The 20153-nt window shown below is 41.7% G+C and overlaps 1 protein-coding gene across 2 annotated transcripts in view; it reads left to right on the forward strand.

The window, feature by feature from the left end:
- Positions 1–19950, forward strand: part of adamts12 (ADAM metallopeptidase with thrombospondin type 1 motif, 12) — a 51197-nt gene extending 31247 nt beyond the window's left edge. Inside the window, exons 6-26 of one of the 2 annotated variants that reach the window (XM_057832780.1) lie at positions 4288–4478; positions 4576–4659; positions 4734–4858; positions 4943–5092; positions 5857–6000; positions 6971–7115; positions 7185–7277; positions 7339–7484; positions 7559–7728; positions 8014–8147; positions 8301–8421; positions 15152–15396; positions 15536–15677; positions 16108–16234; positions 16314–16524; positions 16596–17543; positions 18122–18277; positions 18337–18513; positions 18581–18727; positions 18841–18994; positions 19062–19950. In XM_057832780.1, the coding sequence (XP_057688763.1) occupies positions 4288–4478; positions 4576–4659; positions 4734–4858; positions 4943–5092; positions 5857–6000; positions 6971–7115; positions 7185–7277; positions 7339–7484; positions 7559–7728; positions 8014–8147; positions 8301–8421; positions 15152–15396; positions 15536–15677; positions 16108–16234; positions 16314–16524; positions 16596–17543; positions 18122–18277; positions 18337–18513; positions 18581–18727; positions 18841–18994; positions 19062–19177 (3926 nt within the window). In that variant the 3' untranslated portion in view covers positions 19178–19950. The remainder of the gene's footprint in view (positions 1–4287; positions 4479–4575; positions 4660–4733; positions 4859–4942; positions 5093–5856; positions 6001–6970; positions 7116–7184; positions 7278–7338; positions 7485–7558; positions 7729–8013; positions 8148–8300; positions 8422–15151; positions 15397–15535; positions 15678–16107; positions 16235–16313; positions 16525–16595; positions 17544–18121; positions 18278–18336; positions 18514–18580; positions 18728–18840; positions 18995–19061) is intronic. The other variant, XM_057832781.1, reaches the window with a different exon arrangement.
- The last annotated feature ends 203 nt before the right edge of the window (positions 19951–20153 follow it).

The raw sequence follows: 20153 nt of genomic DNA on the forward strand, positions 1-20153 counted from the left end.
TAGGGCTGTCAAAATTATCGCATTAACGCGCAGTAATTAATTTTTTTAATTAATCACGTCAAAATATTTGACGCAATTAACGCACATGTCCTGCTCAGACAGTATTCTGCCTTTTGGTAAGTTTTACAGCAAGGTTTTTTTGTGCTGGCTAACAGCGAACTCTTGTGGGCGCTTTGCGACATGGTTTATTGCTTTCTTGCCAGTTCAATATGGCTGCACGACGTCTCTGGCTGACGCCTACGTTGCAATGTTGTGCTTATATGATCCTTGGACAAGATTTGAACGTAAGTATGGTTGTTGTAAAGAATGTACATATTATGTTAGTAAGCGAAATGTTATATTTTTTGTATGAGACGCTTTTTGTTTATGTTTAGTGAACCTGTATAGCGTGCTAAGCTAACGTTGTTGCTAATGCAATGCTTGTGTACTTTTTTTTGTAGTTTCACTACGGTCTAAAGAGGACAGTGGTTTGAGGCCATTTTATTAATAAATCTGATGAAAAAGGAAGAAGTCTGATTATTAAGGCGTCGTTCACTAGCTGTCTAGCTTTGGAAAAAGTAGACGCTTCGGAGTGAGGACAGCATAGACAGATTTAAATGACAGTAGAGTGAAATGCCCACTACAGTCCTTATGTACCGTATGTTGAATGTATATATCCATCTTGTGTCTTATCTTTCCATTTCAACAAATTATTTTACAGAATATATATATAATTTACAGAAAAATATGGCATATTTTATAGATGGTTTGAATTGCGATTAATTGCGATTAATTACGATTAATTAATTTTTAAGCTGTAATTAACTCGATTAAAAAATTTTATCGTTTGACAGCCCTAATTGTAACATGATAAATGTAAAAAATATTAATTCTCGCCGTTAACGCGATAAATTTGATAATCCTACCTTAAGCTTATACTAAAGACTCTGGAAGAGTGTAACACATTATGTCTGTAACATTAAATACAATTAGAAAACGATTTAATTAAAAAAATATATATACAGTATATTAAAAAAAGGCCGATTCCGATACTTTGAAGATGACGTGATCGGACCTGATCGATCAGAGCTACCAGGGTAGCTCTATCGATTTCACCAATGAGACGTCACAACAATAATCACATGACTCTATTATACCAATCAGACACAAGCTTGCAGTTCTAGGATCACGCCAGCATGTTCAATCACGTGGCAACTTTAAAGCACCGTAAAAAATGAAGTATTTGATATAGAGCGCTGCCATCAACATGACTCGAAAGCGCGGATTTTAACCTCTCTCCCAGTTTTAATTATTCTATTATGAATTATTCTATTCTTTCTTTCATCGGGATTTAATGGTGTTTTTTTCCCCTTTGGCTTAATGTGGTTATATATTGGGTTATTGTACAGTATCATTATAACAACAATCTATATACTGTAGATAATGTTGTGCTCAGGAAAAAATACCATTATTTAAAAAAAAAAATTATATGTATATATACAGTGGGGAGAACAAGTATTTGCCAATGGGAAAACCTATTGGCAGTGTATGAAATACTTGTTCTCACCACTGTGTGTATATATATATATATATATATATATATATATATATATATATATATATATATATATATATATACACATATATATATACATTAAGAGTGTGACAATATCTCGATACTGCGATATATCGCGATATTTTGCAACCCGATCGGTTATCGATATGCTCCCGCCAAGCATCGATACTTTTATTTGACATATTGGCCATACAATGGAGTATGGATGCTGTAAACTGCTCAATGTTTGTTGAGCAATTCCTTGGCGGTCCACTAGGGGCGCTCAACAGTGACGGTGAAGGTAAAGTGCGCACAAGTCGCCTAGAGAAAAAGAGTGGTCCCAAGTGGGTTGAAAAAAATAAAAAAGCTTCGTGAGAACGGTGGAGGAAAAAGTGAGAAAAATATTGCTGAAAATCACACATGTGGACACACTTTGGATTTTACACCAACAATAAAGGAAGTAAGGTGAACAAGGACTTTGCTGTATGCAAGAATTGTCTAATAAAATAAGGTTCACTGGCAGCTGGTGACTAATTGGAAACCGGATTTCTATGGAGCATCACTTGAGGTAAGAAAGTTTTGCAATGTACTAGTAATTGAGTTTTTCATTTAAATGTATTATTTTGATGACATATTTGAGAACCACTTTCATCTAGTTTACTACACAAACTGTTATGACTGCCATTTTGATACAATAAGCTATAAAAACGGTTTGAATAGCTTCCAAGATATATAAGGTGACGTGCATGATAATTAATGTGTCCTACATATTAAAAACGGGTAATTATTGCATTTTTAATTTCTATTCATTCAATTCATATTTTTTTTTAATTCACTCAATACTTCCAACACACACAAAAAATCAGAATTTCAACTCAAAAGCTATTGAGTAGGTAATATTTTTTATTTATTTTGTTGTTTTTAAGGTGAGGAAGAATGTAACTGACTGAGTCTGACATCACAAATGCTGAAGCAGATGGTGGAAGTGCTCAAACCAATGCTTTTGACAACAAAGGTCATATACAAAGAAAAGACCCACCAATTTTATCATTGCCCCACTCCAAGCTCAACTGCTGATTGACACTTAAAGCACTGTTAAAAATTTTCAAAAGATTTAAAACTTAAGAAATTAAGGGTGCCATTCATCATGATTTCGCCAAGAAATATCAGTGGTTGTGGTTTGTTTCCTCTATATGTGCAGGTACACAATTATCAGTAGATTTATATTTTACAACAATGTTGCACTGAAAAGGTGTCACTGTTTAATAAATGACTTAAACAGTATTTTTTCTATTTATTTTTCGTTTCAACAGTTGTATCGTAGAATATCATGTATTTGCTGTATCGTGATATCGTGAGACAATCGTTATCGTGAGCCTTGTATCGCAAATCGTATCGTATCGTGAGGTGCCTTGAGGTTCCCATTCCTGATATACATATATATATATAAAAGTAGTTACTCACAACGTTACTCATTACTTGAGTATTCTTTTTACCAAATACTTTTCTACGTGTACTTGAGTACATTTTTTGGACGACTACTTTTACTTTGAGTAATATTATTTTGAAGTAACGCTACTCTTACTTGACTAAAACTCTACCCACCTCTGCTTATGACAAGCTGTCAAATAAAGTGTTACCTATTAACCCAAATCAACAAATAAGCCGCAGGATTCAAAATGAGGGAAAAAAGTAGTGTCTTATCAGGTTTCCGCAAGGATTTTTTTAAGCTGTAGTGGTGGGGCTGCATCGGAGTCGGACAGCCTCACCGTGTCGTTTTTTTTTTTTTTTTTTTTTTCCAAATTTTAGAACAATAACAAAGATCTATTTAAAACATTTCGCATCGAGGTACCATTTAGCTTAGCTAGGAGAGGTATGAGAGCCATTTTTCGAGTGTCCCAGAGCTCGTGAAACTTGAAAAAAAGCGCATTTTTCAAGGTTTCGTCAGCCAAGATTGCGTATATCCGTCTACCGAAACAGCCTGATAGCACAGATTTAAGAACGCCTACCCCTCTGCTATTGAATGCGTTGTTGACGTTAGCGCGGCGGCGCTCTGAAATAGAGCAAGGCTCTATTTTGGGCCCCGCCTCTCGGCGCAAATTCATTCAAACTTGCCGTTATGTCCAAGACGGCCGTCCACCACTCACTTTCGCCGAAAAGTCCGATCCAAAATACTGTAATGCCCAGGATGGGGGGAAGAAGGAGAGGAGTCGGTATTGGCTTACCCACTTTATTGTGGCAACAATAATAAAGAAAAACAATAACAAAATAACACCGGGTTGCCGGACATGTGACCACTTTCTCTCGCTATCTTGCCCGTTCTCCTTCTCGCTTCCCTTTGCGGCACAGCTCGTCTTTAGGGGACCGCGCGAAGTTATGGACATTACAATACAAAATGAATAGGTTGCTGCTGAACCCTTCACACTAGGCTACTGCTAGTTTGAAAATGCCTTAAAGAAAAACATCTCTTATGCAAGGCGTGGCGCCTTTTATTTTGTTGTGGCTGTGCACCACAATGTTTATATATTATTATATATTAAACCCTGCTTATAGTCCGAATATTACAGTAGTACAAAAGAAGGAGGAAAGTTAAAACAGGTTTTATTTGGCTAAATGCTGAAATCTGTCTCCCCGTAATAACTGCCCAAAGAAACAAAGGCAAACTCATTCCCCTTCTGGTTCATCAATAATGACAATTAAAAACGCCTGCTGAGAAAATCACTGTCAAGAACTTTACTACATCTCTTCCTCAGATGCCGACTCAGTGCAGCAAGAAAGAGAGCGGGAGGAGTGGGAGATGGATCAGGGTTCAACCCGGTCCCGGCCCCGGCGCTCAGTCAGCAGAGAGCGCTGGGTGGAGACCATGGTGGTTGCCGATTCCAAGCTCATCGAATACCACGGAAGCGATAATGTGGAGTCCTACATTTTCACCATCATGAATATGGTGAGCTTTGACCTCAAGTGACTTAGCTATTTTTACAGAAGCAATGAAAAAGTCAAGGTTTCCATAATATTTTCTCTGATCTACGTGTATTTACTAGGTGGCCGGCATCTTCCATGATGCCAGCATTGGGAACGCTATCCATGTCCTCCTGGTTCGTCTGATTCTACTACAGGGGGAAGAGGTATAGACACTGATGTGTGTATAAAAGAAAAACTAAACAAAAAAATCATTATGCTCTGAATATTGACCACACAGAAAGACCTAAAGATTGTCCACCATGCAGACACCACTCTGTCTAGCTTCTGTGCCTGGCAGAAGAATTTAAATCCACAGAGTGACACGCACCCCGCCCATCATGACCTGGCTGTGTTGGTTACTAGGCAAGAAATACACAAGTACAAAGTACAAAGTATGTTAAAACCGTTAAGAGTCAAATGTTCCTCGGTTTGTGTTTGAACTCCCAGGAAGGACATCTGCGCTGGAATGAACCAACCCTGCGAGACCTTGGGCCTGTCTCATCTTTCTGGCATGTGTCAACCGCACCGAAGTTGCAACATTAATGAGGATTCAGGTTTACCGGTGGCATTCACAATCGCCCACGAGATGGGTCATAGGTGTGAATTTGTGGGTTATGTTTATTGTGTGAATGCGTCCCCCCAAAAATTAATTATTCCAGCCTCTTTTTCGGTGCTAAACCATAATAACAACAAAAGCGTCATGTATTTCCCATTCCATTTGATTGTTATTCATATTATTCCCACTTCAACAAATTAGACAATTAACATTCTTCATATGTCCCCATATTTTTACCAAACCAACAATTCAAATACAAGGTGCACATCTTTTTACATTGTCTGTATTTCAAAATAGTACCGCAAAAATTGACACTTTATATGTATATATATATCTATATTCACAGTATTCAAGTTTGTCATTCATGTTTTTTAAAACCAAGGTTGTGCTGTGTATGCACAGTCCCCCTTAAGACGTGCTGTGTATGATGGTGGCTTTGGAGAATTTTTTTTTGTGGCTGGAACTGGGGCTTCAGTCAAAATTCACTGTTCCAAATAGCAGTTAGTGTGAGTTTAAAACCTTTACGTTTCTCCTAGAAAGCTCACAATAATAGGGAAAAGCCTACCGGTACTTGAACATTTGAAAAGTTTTGGTGTTATTAATCTTAATCGCATTTTTTTTTTAATCTCACAAAAACCTGAAATTCAAGGCTATAGGTTTAAAGGCACACTCAATGAGGTATTTGGCATAGAATGCCAAATAGCATGAGAAATAATGTTTACTACTATTGAAATGAGCGTATGAAAAAAAACTCTGATAAACTACACAAACTGTGGCTCTGATTGTCGGTTGTGGTTAAGCGCAGCTTTGGAATCCATCACGATGGCCAAGGGAACGACTGCGAGGTTGGAGGGAGGCACCCCTTCATCATGTCCAGACAGCTGATGTACGACAGTTCGCCTCTCACTTGGTCGTCCTGCTCCAAAGACTACATCACACGCTTCCTTGAGTGAGGGGCTATTCACATTCTTGCCTCATTTTCTGACCCTACAGCCAAATAAGTATTGATAATAATAATAATAATGCATTTAATTTCAAGTACCTTTCAAAACACCCAAGGACACTCTGCAAGAGACACCAGATTAAAATTAATAAACACAGATTAAAAGACGGATAAAAGTGTTAAAACAAAACAGAGCTAAAGGTCAAGTTGGGTAAGAAAGATTAAACAGATGTGTTTTGAGTCGGGATTTGAAAAAAGAAAGAGCTGATACGTTGCGAAGGTCAGGGGATAAGGAGTCCCAGAGTTGGGGGTCACAGTGACTAAACGCTCTCGAACCAAAAGTTGTGAGACAGACATGAGGGACAGAAAAAGGTGGAGGGTAGAAGAAGAGCAAAGTGAACGGTTGCGGTGTTAATACAGAGGAGATTTCATAAATAGGCTGCGGCAGGGCCATGAAGTGCTTTGAAGCTAATGAGGAGGATCTTGGACTTAATTCTTTAACTGGGAGCCAGTGAAGTTGACGTAGGGTGGGTATGATGTTTGTGGTGGGGGTTCCCGTGATGAGGGGTGCTGCTGAGTTTTGGAGGAGCTGCAGTTTCTGGAGGGACTTATTTGGGAGACTAAAGAGCAGTGAGTTACAATAATCAAGCCGGGAGGTGATTAGACTGCAAAAGAGATTGGAAGCGGTGGAGAGTGAGAGAAGGGAAGTGGCGAGAAATATTTCAAAGGTGGAAGTAGGCTGATCTGCTGATATTGTTAATATGACAGCGGAAGGAGAGCGTGCTGTCGAGGATGACACCTAACCTCTTAACCTGAGTGGAATGAGAGATACGTACATTGTTGATGGTTGTAGAGAAGTTATTGTCATTAGTGAACATGGAGGAGGTACCTACAAGAAGGACTACAAGAAGTGTCCGTCTTGTTAGGTCTCTTAGTGTCAAAATGTTGTACACCATCATACTGTTCTTTCTGGCAGTCGCGGTTGGGGTTTCTGTCTGGATGATCGGCCTTCCAAAAGAGATCTGACCACCCCTTTGGCACGCCTCGGTGTTCGTTACACCCCGCACCACCAGTGCCAGCTCCAGTACGGGCCCAACGCCACATTCTGCCATGAGGTGGATGTGAGTATCGCAACGTGGTCCATTTGAAAGTGACCTGCAGTCATTAAATTTACTTTTGTCATTATTTAGAACATTTGCCAGATTCTTTGGTGCTCTGTGAATGGCTCTTGTCGCTCCAAACTGGACTCGCCTATTGACGGGACTCGCTGTGGACCAGAGAAGGTATAAGAGGCGAAGCTGACTTGTTTTTGTCCTCTCATAACCAGGTGTCATGTGCTTTCAGTGGTGTATCTCAGGCGAGTGTGTAATTGTGGGCAAACTTCCCGAGACGGTCAATGGAGGCTGGGGACAATGGACAACATGGTCTCATTGCTCCAGGACTTGTGGAACAGGGGTTCAGTCAGCAGAGAGAGAGTGTAATGACCCCAAGTAAGGGCTTATTTGACACAATCTATGTTCATAGTTCAAAGTCTGTGCTCTATGAAATACTTTGTTGCCCACAGGCCAGAGTTCGGGGGGAAGTACTGCACCGGGGAGAGGAAGCGCTATCGGACATGTAACACAAGACCCTGCCAGAAGGACAGTCCAACTTTTAGAGAGATGCTATGCAGCGAGTTTGATTCTGTGCCCTACCATAACGAGCTCTACAAGTGGATTCCTGTGGCTAACCCCAGTAAGTACTTGCAGAGGTTTCTGTGTCTGCTGTCTGTGTTCTTTCCACTAGGGGGCAGCATTTACAATGGAATACCCATACCTTAAAACTATTCTAGCATGGGCATATTCACCTCTTTTGGACTCTTAATTCATTTTTAGCGCTCATGAAATACGTTAACAACAGGGTGTTAGCCAATTGCTAGCAAATCGCAGGGCACAATTATTCACACTGCTGTCTACTTTTGTCTCTATATTCATGAAAAACACATGTAATATACATGAAAAGGTCATTTCCTTTCTGCAGTGAACCCCTGCGAGCTTCACTGCAGGCCCGACACAGAGTACTTTTCAGAGAAAATGCTCGACACTGTGACTGATGGAACCCCGTGCTTCATGAACAACAACTCCAGAAACATCTGCGTCAACGGAGTGTGCAAGGTAGTGTGGCTGGGTAAGAGACTCAGAGAGACTGGGGAGGTATAGCAATTTATGAAACACCTTGCACCATTACTACAGATTCACAGAGTATTTTTTTTTCTTACTGTTATGAGTTTGAGCCGACGTGTATAATGTATGCATTTTTTGTCCAAGGAGGTGGGCTGTGATTATGGTATCGACTCAAACGCAGTGGAGGATCGTTGTGGCGTGTGCTTGGGTGATGGCACTAGTTGCAAGACAGTCTACAAGTCATTTGAGAAGGGAGAAGGCTTTGGTGAGTGCATTGCATATCATAGCAAGAATGAGCAGCGCCACATTCAAAGGGAATGCAGAACTGACTGTTGTTAGGCTCTACAAGAAATTGTTAACGTTCACTCCTAAAGTACGACAAAAGGCAGAAGCAGACAAAACTTGGTCTAGACCAGTACTTCTCAAATAGTGGGGCGCGCCCCCCCAGGGGGGCGCAGAACGATGCCAGGGGTGGCGCGTGTGACCTCGGGGAACATGTTGTTTTTTTTGCCGTACTACAATAAAGTGTACTTGCACATCCACTCAGTTGGTGGCAGTGGCGCTCTCATTTTCAAAGTGCGCACAGTGTTTTTGAAGTAAGCAAGAGCACACAGAAGAAACTCATGAAGAGCTGGAGAGCTGTGCGCTGTTTTCAAAAGCCGTTTTCCGGCCAGACTCACGCAGCGACCCACTGTCTTCTCCGGTTCTCACGTGACCGCCCGAGAAGTGCCATTTTCGGCTTGGGATCATCACGACGCCCGCCCTCATCTACGGTTCTCCCTCGGCCGCCGAGAATGCGCTTTTTTTGGGCCGGTTGCCTTTTGGCTTTGACATTTAATACAGTGGTAGACGAGGAAAGACCACTGTTTACTGTGTCTAAAAATGATTATAGCGGACAGCCGGAAGCCAAATCAAGTAAGACGCCACTTAAAGACATTAGACCCCAATCTCATTGATAAGCCGCTTGGTTGTTTTTCAGCGAAAACGTGCCAAATATTGCCAACAATCGTCCCGCTTTGTCAGTGTTATATCAGTGAGCACTGTTAGCATGCTCGGTGCAATATAACCCCTCATCATTGCAAACTGGAGGTGACACTGGGAGCAGCGAAAATAAAAACTTCTTCTGTCCAATGACACTTTTTTTCTTCTTCTTATATTCAGTTTTGTTTTTTCGGTCAAATTTTTTGGCATATTGTCCTCATGAGTTAATGTTTATAATCAATTTGAATTTGTTATTATTTACTGATTTTATTTTTCAGTATCAAATGGTCAAAAAATGTACCTTGAGTGTATTTTTACAGTTTGGATGTGATTTTTTAAATTTATTTATTTTTAATTCAGGCAAATTGATGCGCGTTGTCTTTTCTGTTACAAACAAAACAATGTTAATAAAGTTATACTTTATAAGTTGATCTGTTATTTTCCCTAATAGAAAAAACAAATGTGAGGCAGAGGCGTACTTATAATAGTAATATTATAAACAAATGATACTATTTACAGTGACAGCAGAGTTTGGGGGGGGGGCGCGAAACATTTACGTCTTCCTTGGGGGGGCGTAACAGAAAATAATTGAAAAGCACTGGTCTAGACCAAGGGGTGAAAGTGGCTAGAATTTCTTGCCGGAACTCCCCGACGTGAAGGTTGCCACGGAGCCAGAAATTTATTGATTATTTTTTTATGTTTATTTAGTTTAATCATTTATTTATTTATTTATTTTCATTTTGTGGGTCAAACCTCCTAAAACAACTGAAATGCAAAGAAAAGTGTTTTGGCACAGTTATTTCTATAACACATGCAAAAACTGATTTTTCATTCAAAATTTTATTTTTTCAATGATTTGCAAAATAAAAGTTAACAAAAACAGCAATAACCCCAACCTACATCTCCTAATTTTTATTTTCCCTCATTTCCTCACATACTAAATGCCAAATCTCATTTTAATTACTTAAGAACTTAGGATGTATATTAAAATTGAAGTTAATGTAAACATTTACTTTTGCTTTCTTTCTTTTTTTTTTCATAATAAAGATATTTGTACCATACATTTAGAAAAATAAATCCAAATGACTTATATTACGCAGAGTGAAATTGAATATATTTTGAAGATCTTGCAAACATTGACTTTTTTAAATCATAAGGAAATGAATAAGTAGCCTAAGATAAATGAAAAAATATAAGTCCAAAGTGCACATTGGCAGCTAAGATGTTCGGAACCTCCCCATCAGAGCAAATAAAACTAAATATGATAAATAAGCCTCCTCAACTCTTTCCTTGCTTTTAAAGATTTGATCCATTTTATGTTGCATTGCCCTTTTTTGTCGCATCAATTCGAAAACCTTTTTTTGTTGTTGTTGTTGTTCAAGAAAACATGCACATTTGAACCAATCAGAGCTAACTACAGTATCTCTGCTGATCACATGTCAGCCAATTAAACGGATAAATGAGTCCAGGCATTTTGTTTTGCTGCGTGCATTCGCACATTGACGTGACTCATCAACATCAGACTCAGATAACTGCACAGCTGGGGAAAAGGCCATGCCGTCCGTGGAATAAAGTAAATAATAAATATTGGTGGAAACAGATTACGTGACACAAGCACTCTATTATGCTTGTTGTTAACACTTGTGTATGTAATCTGATGTTGGTAGATTGTTTTCTTCTTGGAAATGAAATGCATGTGTGGCATCTAAGCATTTTTTTTTTTTTTACATAGCGTTTTGACAGTTGCCGTCATATTTTTGGAATCAAAGCACCGTGTACCATTCTGGCCCTGAATCTTATATCGGAACTGCGTTCCGGCCCTGAATCTTATACTGGAACTGTGTTCCTGACCGTTCTGGCCTACTTTCACCCCTGCCTAGACCACAGAAAACGCACAATGTCACGTCCCAATAGAAGGCTCGCTAAGGACGCAACATAAATCGAGCCACGAGTTTACAAGTTGACACAATTTATTTACACATCCAAATCACAACAAACAGTGAATACAAAATTTCATCAACAGAAGAAGCTTGCCTTCAGTGGCCTATACTACGAACTGAGTTCAACCTCCCCAGAAGTAATCCAGTTTACCAGAGGATAACCGGAGTTGACAAAACCTGGTTGTCTAGTTTGTGGTCAGTCGGTGCTACGACGCTGATTATGAGGTTGATTAGTCGAACCTGTGTCAACCCAGTCAGAGTTACTGCGCGTTCACATGAAAGGGGGCGGAGACCAGAGTCAAACACTACTTGTGACGATGGCACGGGCACCTTACTTCATGGAGGAGGAATGCGCGATGATCATACGGAGTTATGAGGAATTAAAATCCACCCTCACCGCGAAATCAAACACCGTTTCAGCGAGTAGAACGCAACGGGTCTGTTGACAGCGAATTTACAGATCGTGTGATTTGTGAATGCGTCAATATGCCAGTTTACTTATGTCCATGCAAAGAAATAAAGCCTGCTGTCAGGACAATAAAATAAGATTTGGTACGTTAACAGTAAGAAATAATTTATGGCACATCATCACATGAAGCAGGATAATTGTATGTTTAGTCCCATTGACTGTATGACTGTTTTTTTTTTTTTTTTTCCTTAGTTTGGGCCTAAAAAAATCAAGCCCGACCCGAGCCCAATCAATTAACTTTATTTGCAGGCCCGAGAACGAACCGACCCCCCCCCCCTCCATAATTTTATGTTATCTTTGTGAGGACTCAGTAGAAGAAGGAAATGCGGGGATGCCATGCGTTGTTGCGTGAATTAAAGCCCGTCTTTTGTAACGAATTTTCACAGTTAAACAAGACTGTAAGATGAGTATTCAATAAACATTTATATCTTTTATATTTGTGCGTCTGTCCTATCAGTGGATTTGACATTTAATTTAATCTCTTCGAGTTGGCAGAAAAAAAACGCAAGTTTTCTCAATGTTTAAATAGTCTACATATTTCTATGGTTATTATTAACTCATTTACACAACGAAATAACGCTGGAAAAGTTCGTTAAATATATTTCTTGTATATGAGAGCAAAGCTCCGCATTCGTTTACATTCAGCAATTTCAACGATCAATTTGAAGCGTTTCCATACCCCACTTCGAATCGCACGGCATACAGTGTTCTTACGCAGATATTCAGCATCACCATTGGAAAGCATATATTGTCCCTGGCGAAAGAGCGCACGGAGAGGCACACAATCTGCCCGTTTGTGAGGGCCTGACTTCGGCGGGTTACATTATAGTGATGTCCGCCTCGATCAGTTGGCACAGGTAAAGAATTCCCTCAGCTGAAAATCTTTCATGGAGAACATCTTCCGGGTACGCCAGCGGATTCTGGCGGTCTCCAAAAACCCGTGCACTCCGAAGAGAGCCCCTCACAATCCGCGCGCCAATGTCGTATGGGTCGTCCAGGTACACTGTCATTGTCAGGAGGACACGTCCGCGGAGGAGTGTTTAATTATTGCGTGGTTAATTAGAATTCTGGGGTTAAGCAAGATCTAACTCTGAGACGACCAGGTTTGGCGTGTGGCGTGTGTTGCCATGGCAACACTTCTTGGTTCCAACATATCCACCTTTCGTAGTCTCGCTTAGCTGCGAATTTAGGTCGGACGTGATGAAGTTACTCTCGAAGTTACCCTGCTAAGCCAGAAAACTGGCTTCGTAGTATAGGCCACAGGTTAAGCCCAGACCAAAACAACAAATAAAACGAATCTACACTTAAACCCCACCCGCTAACTAAACCCTGATTTAAAAAAAAAAGGAAACAACAAAAAGACAGCCACTACCCTGGCTCCCTACCATAAACAAAACAGGAGAAAACGAGTGGCAGCTTCCTCTTACTGCTTCGTGCTCTTATGTACAGTGTCGAACAAAAATGATATAATAATGGCAAAACACAAAAGACCTCACCAAAACGTGGAAATGTAACAAACTCTAGATGGAATGCTAAAGTGGATGTACGGCGAGCAAAAGCAGCTGCCGAGGAGTTATGTGACGGCTGTCAAATGCAACCTTGCTCACCGTTGACAGCGGCTGATATTTGAAGTTTGGAGACCTCCCTCCGTAGCCACGTCATCTGCCCATTTAATGTTGCTCAGCGTACGCCACGGTGGGAGGGGAAGGAACCAGCTGGCGGAGGCCATAAGCTGACTGGCGATGTCTCAAACAAAACAAAACAACAATTAAACGGCCAGAGCCAACACCCCCACCTCCAAAAAAAACCCATATACCCCCTGTAATAGCCGTGCACATGGGTCCTAATTAACAGGGGCGTGTGCTCGGGATAGAGCATCAGCAATTACATTGTCGGTACCTTTCTCGTGACGAATGTCCAGGTTGAAGTCCTGAATCAACACGAAGCACCGCATTAGCCGCTGGTTGTTGTTACGAATTTGTCCGAGAAACACTGAGGGGTTATGGTCAGTATACACTGCTATCAGTTGTGGGCTTGACCCCAAGTAAACTTCAAAATGTTGGAGGGCCAATAACAATGATAGGGCCGCTTTTTGGTCGAGTGGGCGTGCACATTAATGTCAGCAGGTTTTGGTGGCCCCGCCTTTGTTTTAGGAAGGGGACCCACACAATCAATGGTACGGGTTTCAAAAGGCCCCCCATAACGATAATGGGCTGCAAGGGAGCTGGAGGAATAACCTGGTTAGGCCTTCCACTAACTTGGCACACATGTCATGAGTGACAAAATTTTACAACAGTGGATTTCAAACCAGGCCCCAAAAAAATAACAGAATTTTGTCATACATTTTACGAATCCCCAAATGACTAGCGACTGCGTCATGGGCGAGGCGGAGGCAGGCAAGGCAGCTGCTTTCAAACACGAACTTAAGACTCATGAAAGTATCACTGTCCACATCAAATTTCAATTCAATTCCACCAGGTAGCAGCTCAGCACTCTTAACTTTATAGTCAGATAACTTTGGCACTGCCGACGTACCCTCCACACAGAGGAATAGAGGATTCGGCATCCGCCATTTTGTGCACTTGTGCTCTTGTCACCACACATGACGGGAATAATTTTGGGGCGCCCTCAGAAATGGACAGCACCGACTCACATACAGTGTTATTGCTAACTTCTAGGACTGGGAAAACTTTGTCCCGCTAGATCGTTTCCCAAAATAACATGAACCCCGTCAAAAGGTAACTGCTCACGCACGGCGACCTTTACAGGGCCGACGACTAGTGGACAATGTAAATATACGTTATGCAATGGTGCCCGAAATGGAACTGTTCCAATTCCCCATACTAACATATCTGTTTCACAACAACAAACATCAGTTAAACGGCCAGGGCCATCACACACAAGTTTCAACCTGCGTGGGATATAAAAATAGAGCCCGACATGCTTAAATAATTTGGGGCTTAAGTTGCCAAGCACCTATGCATACAACTATAACGACAAAAAAAACCAAAAAACTTTCATATTCACGACTATGGACAATGTTGACCCTTTAATGAACCCCAGGAAACAGGATAATTAACAGGCTAGTAAATCTATTTTTTCCACAATAGAAATCAAGTATAGCTCTATCTACGTTGTGCAAAGGCAGCATGCAAGCTAAAAAGGCCATTAAGGGATAAAGATGATCCCTCATGCCTATGTTCTCTACCTCCTTTGTCAGGCACAGCATCCTTCCCAGATAACCAGCCAGATGTGTAACACTTCAAAAAGTCTAGACATAAGTCTAACCCTCCTCGGCAGCACAAACACAGAAAGACACACACCTTCCCACAAACATCATTAAACTCCACAGAGCCACTCACAGTTGCTTACTCCTCCGCCATTACGGCCCCCTCCTCCCCCACCTACAGACAATAAAAAGCAGAGACAGGGCAGTGCCCCCCACGCCGAACACACACATGCCAACCAGCCCCGCAGACTGCGCCCACCCTCTATTAAAGATCAGAGAGAAGCTGTGGTAGCCTGGATATGCGTACACCAGCAGCCGTGGTGGGCCATCTCCCACCTTGCTGTGACTCCGACGCCCCACCTCCCATCTCTTGCAGGCTACGTGGATGTGGGGGTGATACCTGAGGGGGCCCGGGACATCCTGGTGAAGGAAACTGAAGAGGCAGGTAATTTCCTGGCTCTGAGGAGACAAGGATCAGAAGACTACTTCCTCAACGGCAACTATATCATCCAATGGAATGGGGAGTACCAAGCCGGTGGGACCACCTTCTATTATGAACGTGATGGGAACATGGAGAACCTTACTGCACCTGGACCCACCAAAGAGCCGGTCATACTCCAGGTATGCCCATTCAGAGAAACTACTTTTTTAAAGTTTTTAAGAACTGCCATTTCAAATCACAGCTTAGCATCTGTTCTGCTAGTGAATTGACAAAGATCCCTGCCTGATTCTTTTCACCATAGTCTCTGCGATTGTCCAGCTGTTGTTTCAGGAAAAGAACCCTGGCCTTAAGTATGAGTACACTATTAAGAAAAGCAAAGAGACAGGAAATGAGGTCATCAAATCCGTGTACAAGTGGAAACATGGCGCATGGACTGACTGCAGCACCACCTGTGGATTAGGTTCATCCTCTGTTTAATATACATTTGTTTACGAGTAGTGTGTTTCAACCAGTAAACATCAGAACAAAGGTGTTGTTTGACAGCTATTTAGCATCAGTATAATGGAAATGGGCATATTTAGGTAAATATTTCTGTATGATCTACAATTTTAGATCTTCATCCAGATCTGATATCAATTCTGGATCTATAGTGTAAACAATACTGGATCCAGGCATGTATCACAGAAACTCAGGGTGCAGGGTGATGCATGGCCTGGTGCTGGTATTGTTTTTTTGTCTAGCTTTGTTTTGCATCACTTATCTACTAGTAAGAGGATTGTGATTATTCTTTTCAAAGGCTAAATTAGAAAATACATTATTTTTTAAAGGTTAAATTAGACAATAGACCTCATAACTGTCTGTCTGTCTGTCTGTCTGTCTGTCGGTCTTAGGTGAACAACACCAGCCTGCACGGTGCTTTGAGATTGATGTGGGCGTTGTGGATGAATCTCTCTGTGACCCAGAGATGCGTCCAGAAGACAGACATAGGAAGTGCAAGAACATGGATTGCCCTGCCAGGTTTGTTCAATCAAATCCTCTTGTTTAGTGTCGTGTTCTCAACAGTCTTTGCACAGTTTTAATTTCCCTTCATCTTCAGATGGTGGGTCGGAGGCTGGCAACAGTGCACTGCCGCCTGTGGATCGGAAGGCTTGAGAACGCGCACGGTGCTCTGTGTCCGCACGGTGTTGAGTGAGGAAAGGGTGCTCCATCCTGTGGAGTGCAAGCATCTCCTGAAACCCAAACCTGTTGTACCGTGTAACAGGGATGTACCATGCGGACAGGACTGGGTTGTTGGAGTTTGGGAAGAAGTAAGTCTTACTTTTAGGAAATTTCATTGCCTTTTGACCACATCACAATCTTTCTTTATTCTTCTGTCTAGTGTCCAGTGACATGTGGGGGAGGTGTTCGCTCTCGTACAGTGACATGTGCATTAGCACCCCAAAAAACCTGCGACCTCGTTACCAAACCACGCACCCGATCACTTTGCGCTCTGCATAGCTGCCCCAGTTCGAGTCTTCAGCGTCGACCTGGGCCTCCTCCTAAATACCGTCGTGTTTACCCTCCAAAGAGAAACACAACTCAGACTTCCTCTACACCCAGGACTCCCACAAGTACCTCAGCCACAGCTACAACTACCACTACATATTCAACCGCTAAAATCCCTCCCCTGAATCATGAAGATCCTTGTGAATTAAAAACAGAAACAGAAGAGGGAATGGACACCGAAGATGGAAGCACACCCAACGTGGTAATGAGCGTTCCTGGTTATGACTACATCACAGAAGACAGGGCACGAGAAGAGGAGGGGATCATTGACCTGGACGTCAGTACTACTTGGTTGAAAAGTCCTCTTAAATCAACCACATCAGTGCCGCAAGTAATCATCACACCCAGTTTACAAACAAGTGGCTCTGGCTTGCACACAACCATAGAAGCCACCACATCCTCCTTTACCACACATGCTACTGCCAAGATCAGTCATCACAGCACTCTTCGCATCACTCCATACACCCACAGGATGCATGGCATTCCTCTAACTACTCCCATGTTGAAGTCACATTTGGTTCCACCCAAAAGCGGCCTCCACACAACACAAGCTCCCTCAACGAACCTTAGCACTGCATCATGGCCCCAGACCACAATAAAGGTTATTAAAACGAAAAAGCCTGCTTTGACAACCAAGAAAAATGTCTCGGCAAAAAAAACCTCCATCCGGTCCAAAGGTAACCATTCCAAGAGCCAGAATAAATCGGCTCCCCATCCCGCTCCGGACAAAAATGAGGCAGTCAACATGGATGTGTTCTGGCTTGTAGGAAACTGGAGTGAGGTGGGTGCGAAATGTTAGGATCATTATACATCATCTAAATAATACATTTTTGAATGCCACAGTATTCCAAGCCCTTAACAACACCCCCTATGTTTTCAGGCTGGCCACAATCCATATTTGTTATAATATCGTACTGACGTTTTGCAGTCATAAAACCTGCGTTTTTAAGTTTTACCACAAAACCCAATGCAAAAAACATATATTTCTATTCAATATATTTCTATTCATCATGAGACCATTCATTGACCAACATTTTAAAAATGTATCTATAGTATATAACCTTTTGCTCTTTTAGCCAACATTCTCCCCAAGCATATTTGACAATTATGCGAGTCCTATTTTCAGAAAGAAGCGTCACAGACAGACAGATTCTTGCCAATTATAGTGTAAATATCTTTCCGGGTTTCAGAAAATGATTGTTCACTAATATACTGTATGTATTTTCTAAAAACATTAGATACGCTATGTCAAAGGTGTACAGTAAAAAAAAAAAAAAAAAAGATGACTAAAGTGACAAATGTAATCTGTTGCCTGAGCATACATTGTTTGAAAATCAAACATGACGTTGTGTCCCTAAGCAGTGCTCAACCACATGTGGAATTGGAGCAATATGGAGGACTGTAACATGCAGTTCCCAGAAGGATGAAGACTGTGTCAGTATCAAGAAACCTGAACCTGCTCGCACCTGTCATCTTCAGCCATGTGCCACCTGGCAAAGTGGCAGCTGGAGCAAGGTAACACACGTCCTCGAATAAGTCATCTGTCAATGAGTTTGAACTGCGAATGTCCACAGTGTCCAGAAATATGTGCTGTGGTGGGAAAGAGGTATCGGGATATCCAGTGTGTGGATACCCAGAATCATCGTCCTCTACGTCCCTTCCATTGTCAGGCAGTGTCCAGCAAACCCGTCAGCACTTTGACCTGCCCTCAAAAGGCTTGCTCGAACTGGAGTGTGTCACCCTGGGGCCCGGTAAAAATCTTTGCTCTCTTAATTCTTGGTACGGCCTTCTCAAGAAAAATCTTCCTATCTACTTCAGTGCTCCGGGAGCTGCGGTGAGGGAATGCGTGAGCGGCTAGTGTACTGTCCGGTGCCTCACGGCTGTAGTTCCACACCGAGGCCAAATAGCACAGAGTCATGTGAGCTAAAACCTTGCACCAACTGGAGTACAGAAGAGTGGGAGCAGGTCTGTGATCCAAAGAAATAGTGGTGGGAAGAAACAAAGGAAAAAGACTTGGTTTCTGTAAAAGATCCTGTAAAGTGAATTTAGAGATTTGTGTGTGCCTGATGATTTTGCAGTGCTCCGCAAGCTGCGGAGGAGGTCAGCAGCAGCGTGATGTCACCTGCGTCAATACGGAGGATTCCGGTGTCATGCCAGACAGCCTTTGCGAGAACATCTCCAAACCGGAAATGCTCAGGAAGTGCAGTACGCAGGAATGCCAAACCACTACAGGTTTGTCACACGACACCTGCTCTTTTGAGGCTCGGCGCGTGAATAAGCCCCATTCTTCCTTTCGCAGGTCCAGTGTGCAGGAAAAATACAATGTCCTCTCGCTTCTGCGACAAGCTGAAACTGTTGGGTCGCTGCTCTCTCAGGTCGGTTCAAAGACAGTGTTGTAGCACCTGCAGATCGTAGATGCTGGTAAACCCTCTCTCGATGTGCTTCCTGTACTTCATGACTACACCTGAAACTGGTCAGCAACAAGGAACATGAAACATTTGACAACTGGAACCTATAAAGTCCAACGCCGTCGGTTTTGGAACGCTGGTCGACCTCCAATTTAAGCGGATTTAAGTCTTCCCATAATGAAGAATAGAGAATAAAAAATATATACGTATTCAGCTAAAGCTAATGTCTTTTCAGACCTTGGCTAACCTTTGGCATAAAATAGACAGCTGGGCCAACATGATTTTGGTGAAATTTGATCCAACATGGACAGATGTTTGGTGTCAATCATAACTATTTCAGCACTTAGCACCTAATAGCTGGAATTTGTCATCTTCTTCTTCCATCATGCCAAGTACTATCAGTTCCCCGCTAGTGCAACGCATTTAAGGAGGATGACAATGAGCTGCTTAGCTTGAGGTTCTTCTGCCATGCTTCGATTTGCCAGTCTTATGCCTAGTTGTTATGGGGTGCTGTTTGTAAAGCAGGACATGCTGAAAATTACGACAAAATTTTCTCACATTTAGCGCCACACAGTGTTAAAAACGTGGTATGACATTTTTACAGTCCCTTTTTTTTGCACACTTGCAACATTGTATTGGACTTGAATGTGTAAATCCAGAACTAAATATTTATTTAAATCGTAAATGTAAATGTTAAATGTATTCCCGAAATGTAAATGTAAATACAGTATATATTTAGCGTAATATGCAAATTAGGCTATATATATATATATTATATATATATATATATATATATATATATATATATATATATATATATATGTGTGTGTGTATAGACCCTACCCACCGACGTCACAAAATCACGTGCTCGCTGTATGGTTCCGCCCCCTTGTCCGTCATTTTGTGTCTGTATTATCAATGGTCTCAATTGATCGAGCAATTTATAATGCATTTCATGGAAGACCCGGTGCTTTCGGATGCCG

This window comes from Corythoichthys intestinalis, chromosome 3 (genome assembly GCF_030265065.1).
Source record: "Corythoichthys intestinalis isolate RoL2023-P3 chromosome 3, ASM3026506v1, whole genome shotgun sequence".
NCBI lineage: Eukaryota > Metazoa > Chordata > Actinopteri > Syngnathiformes > Syngnathidae > Corythoichthys > Corythoichthys intestinalis.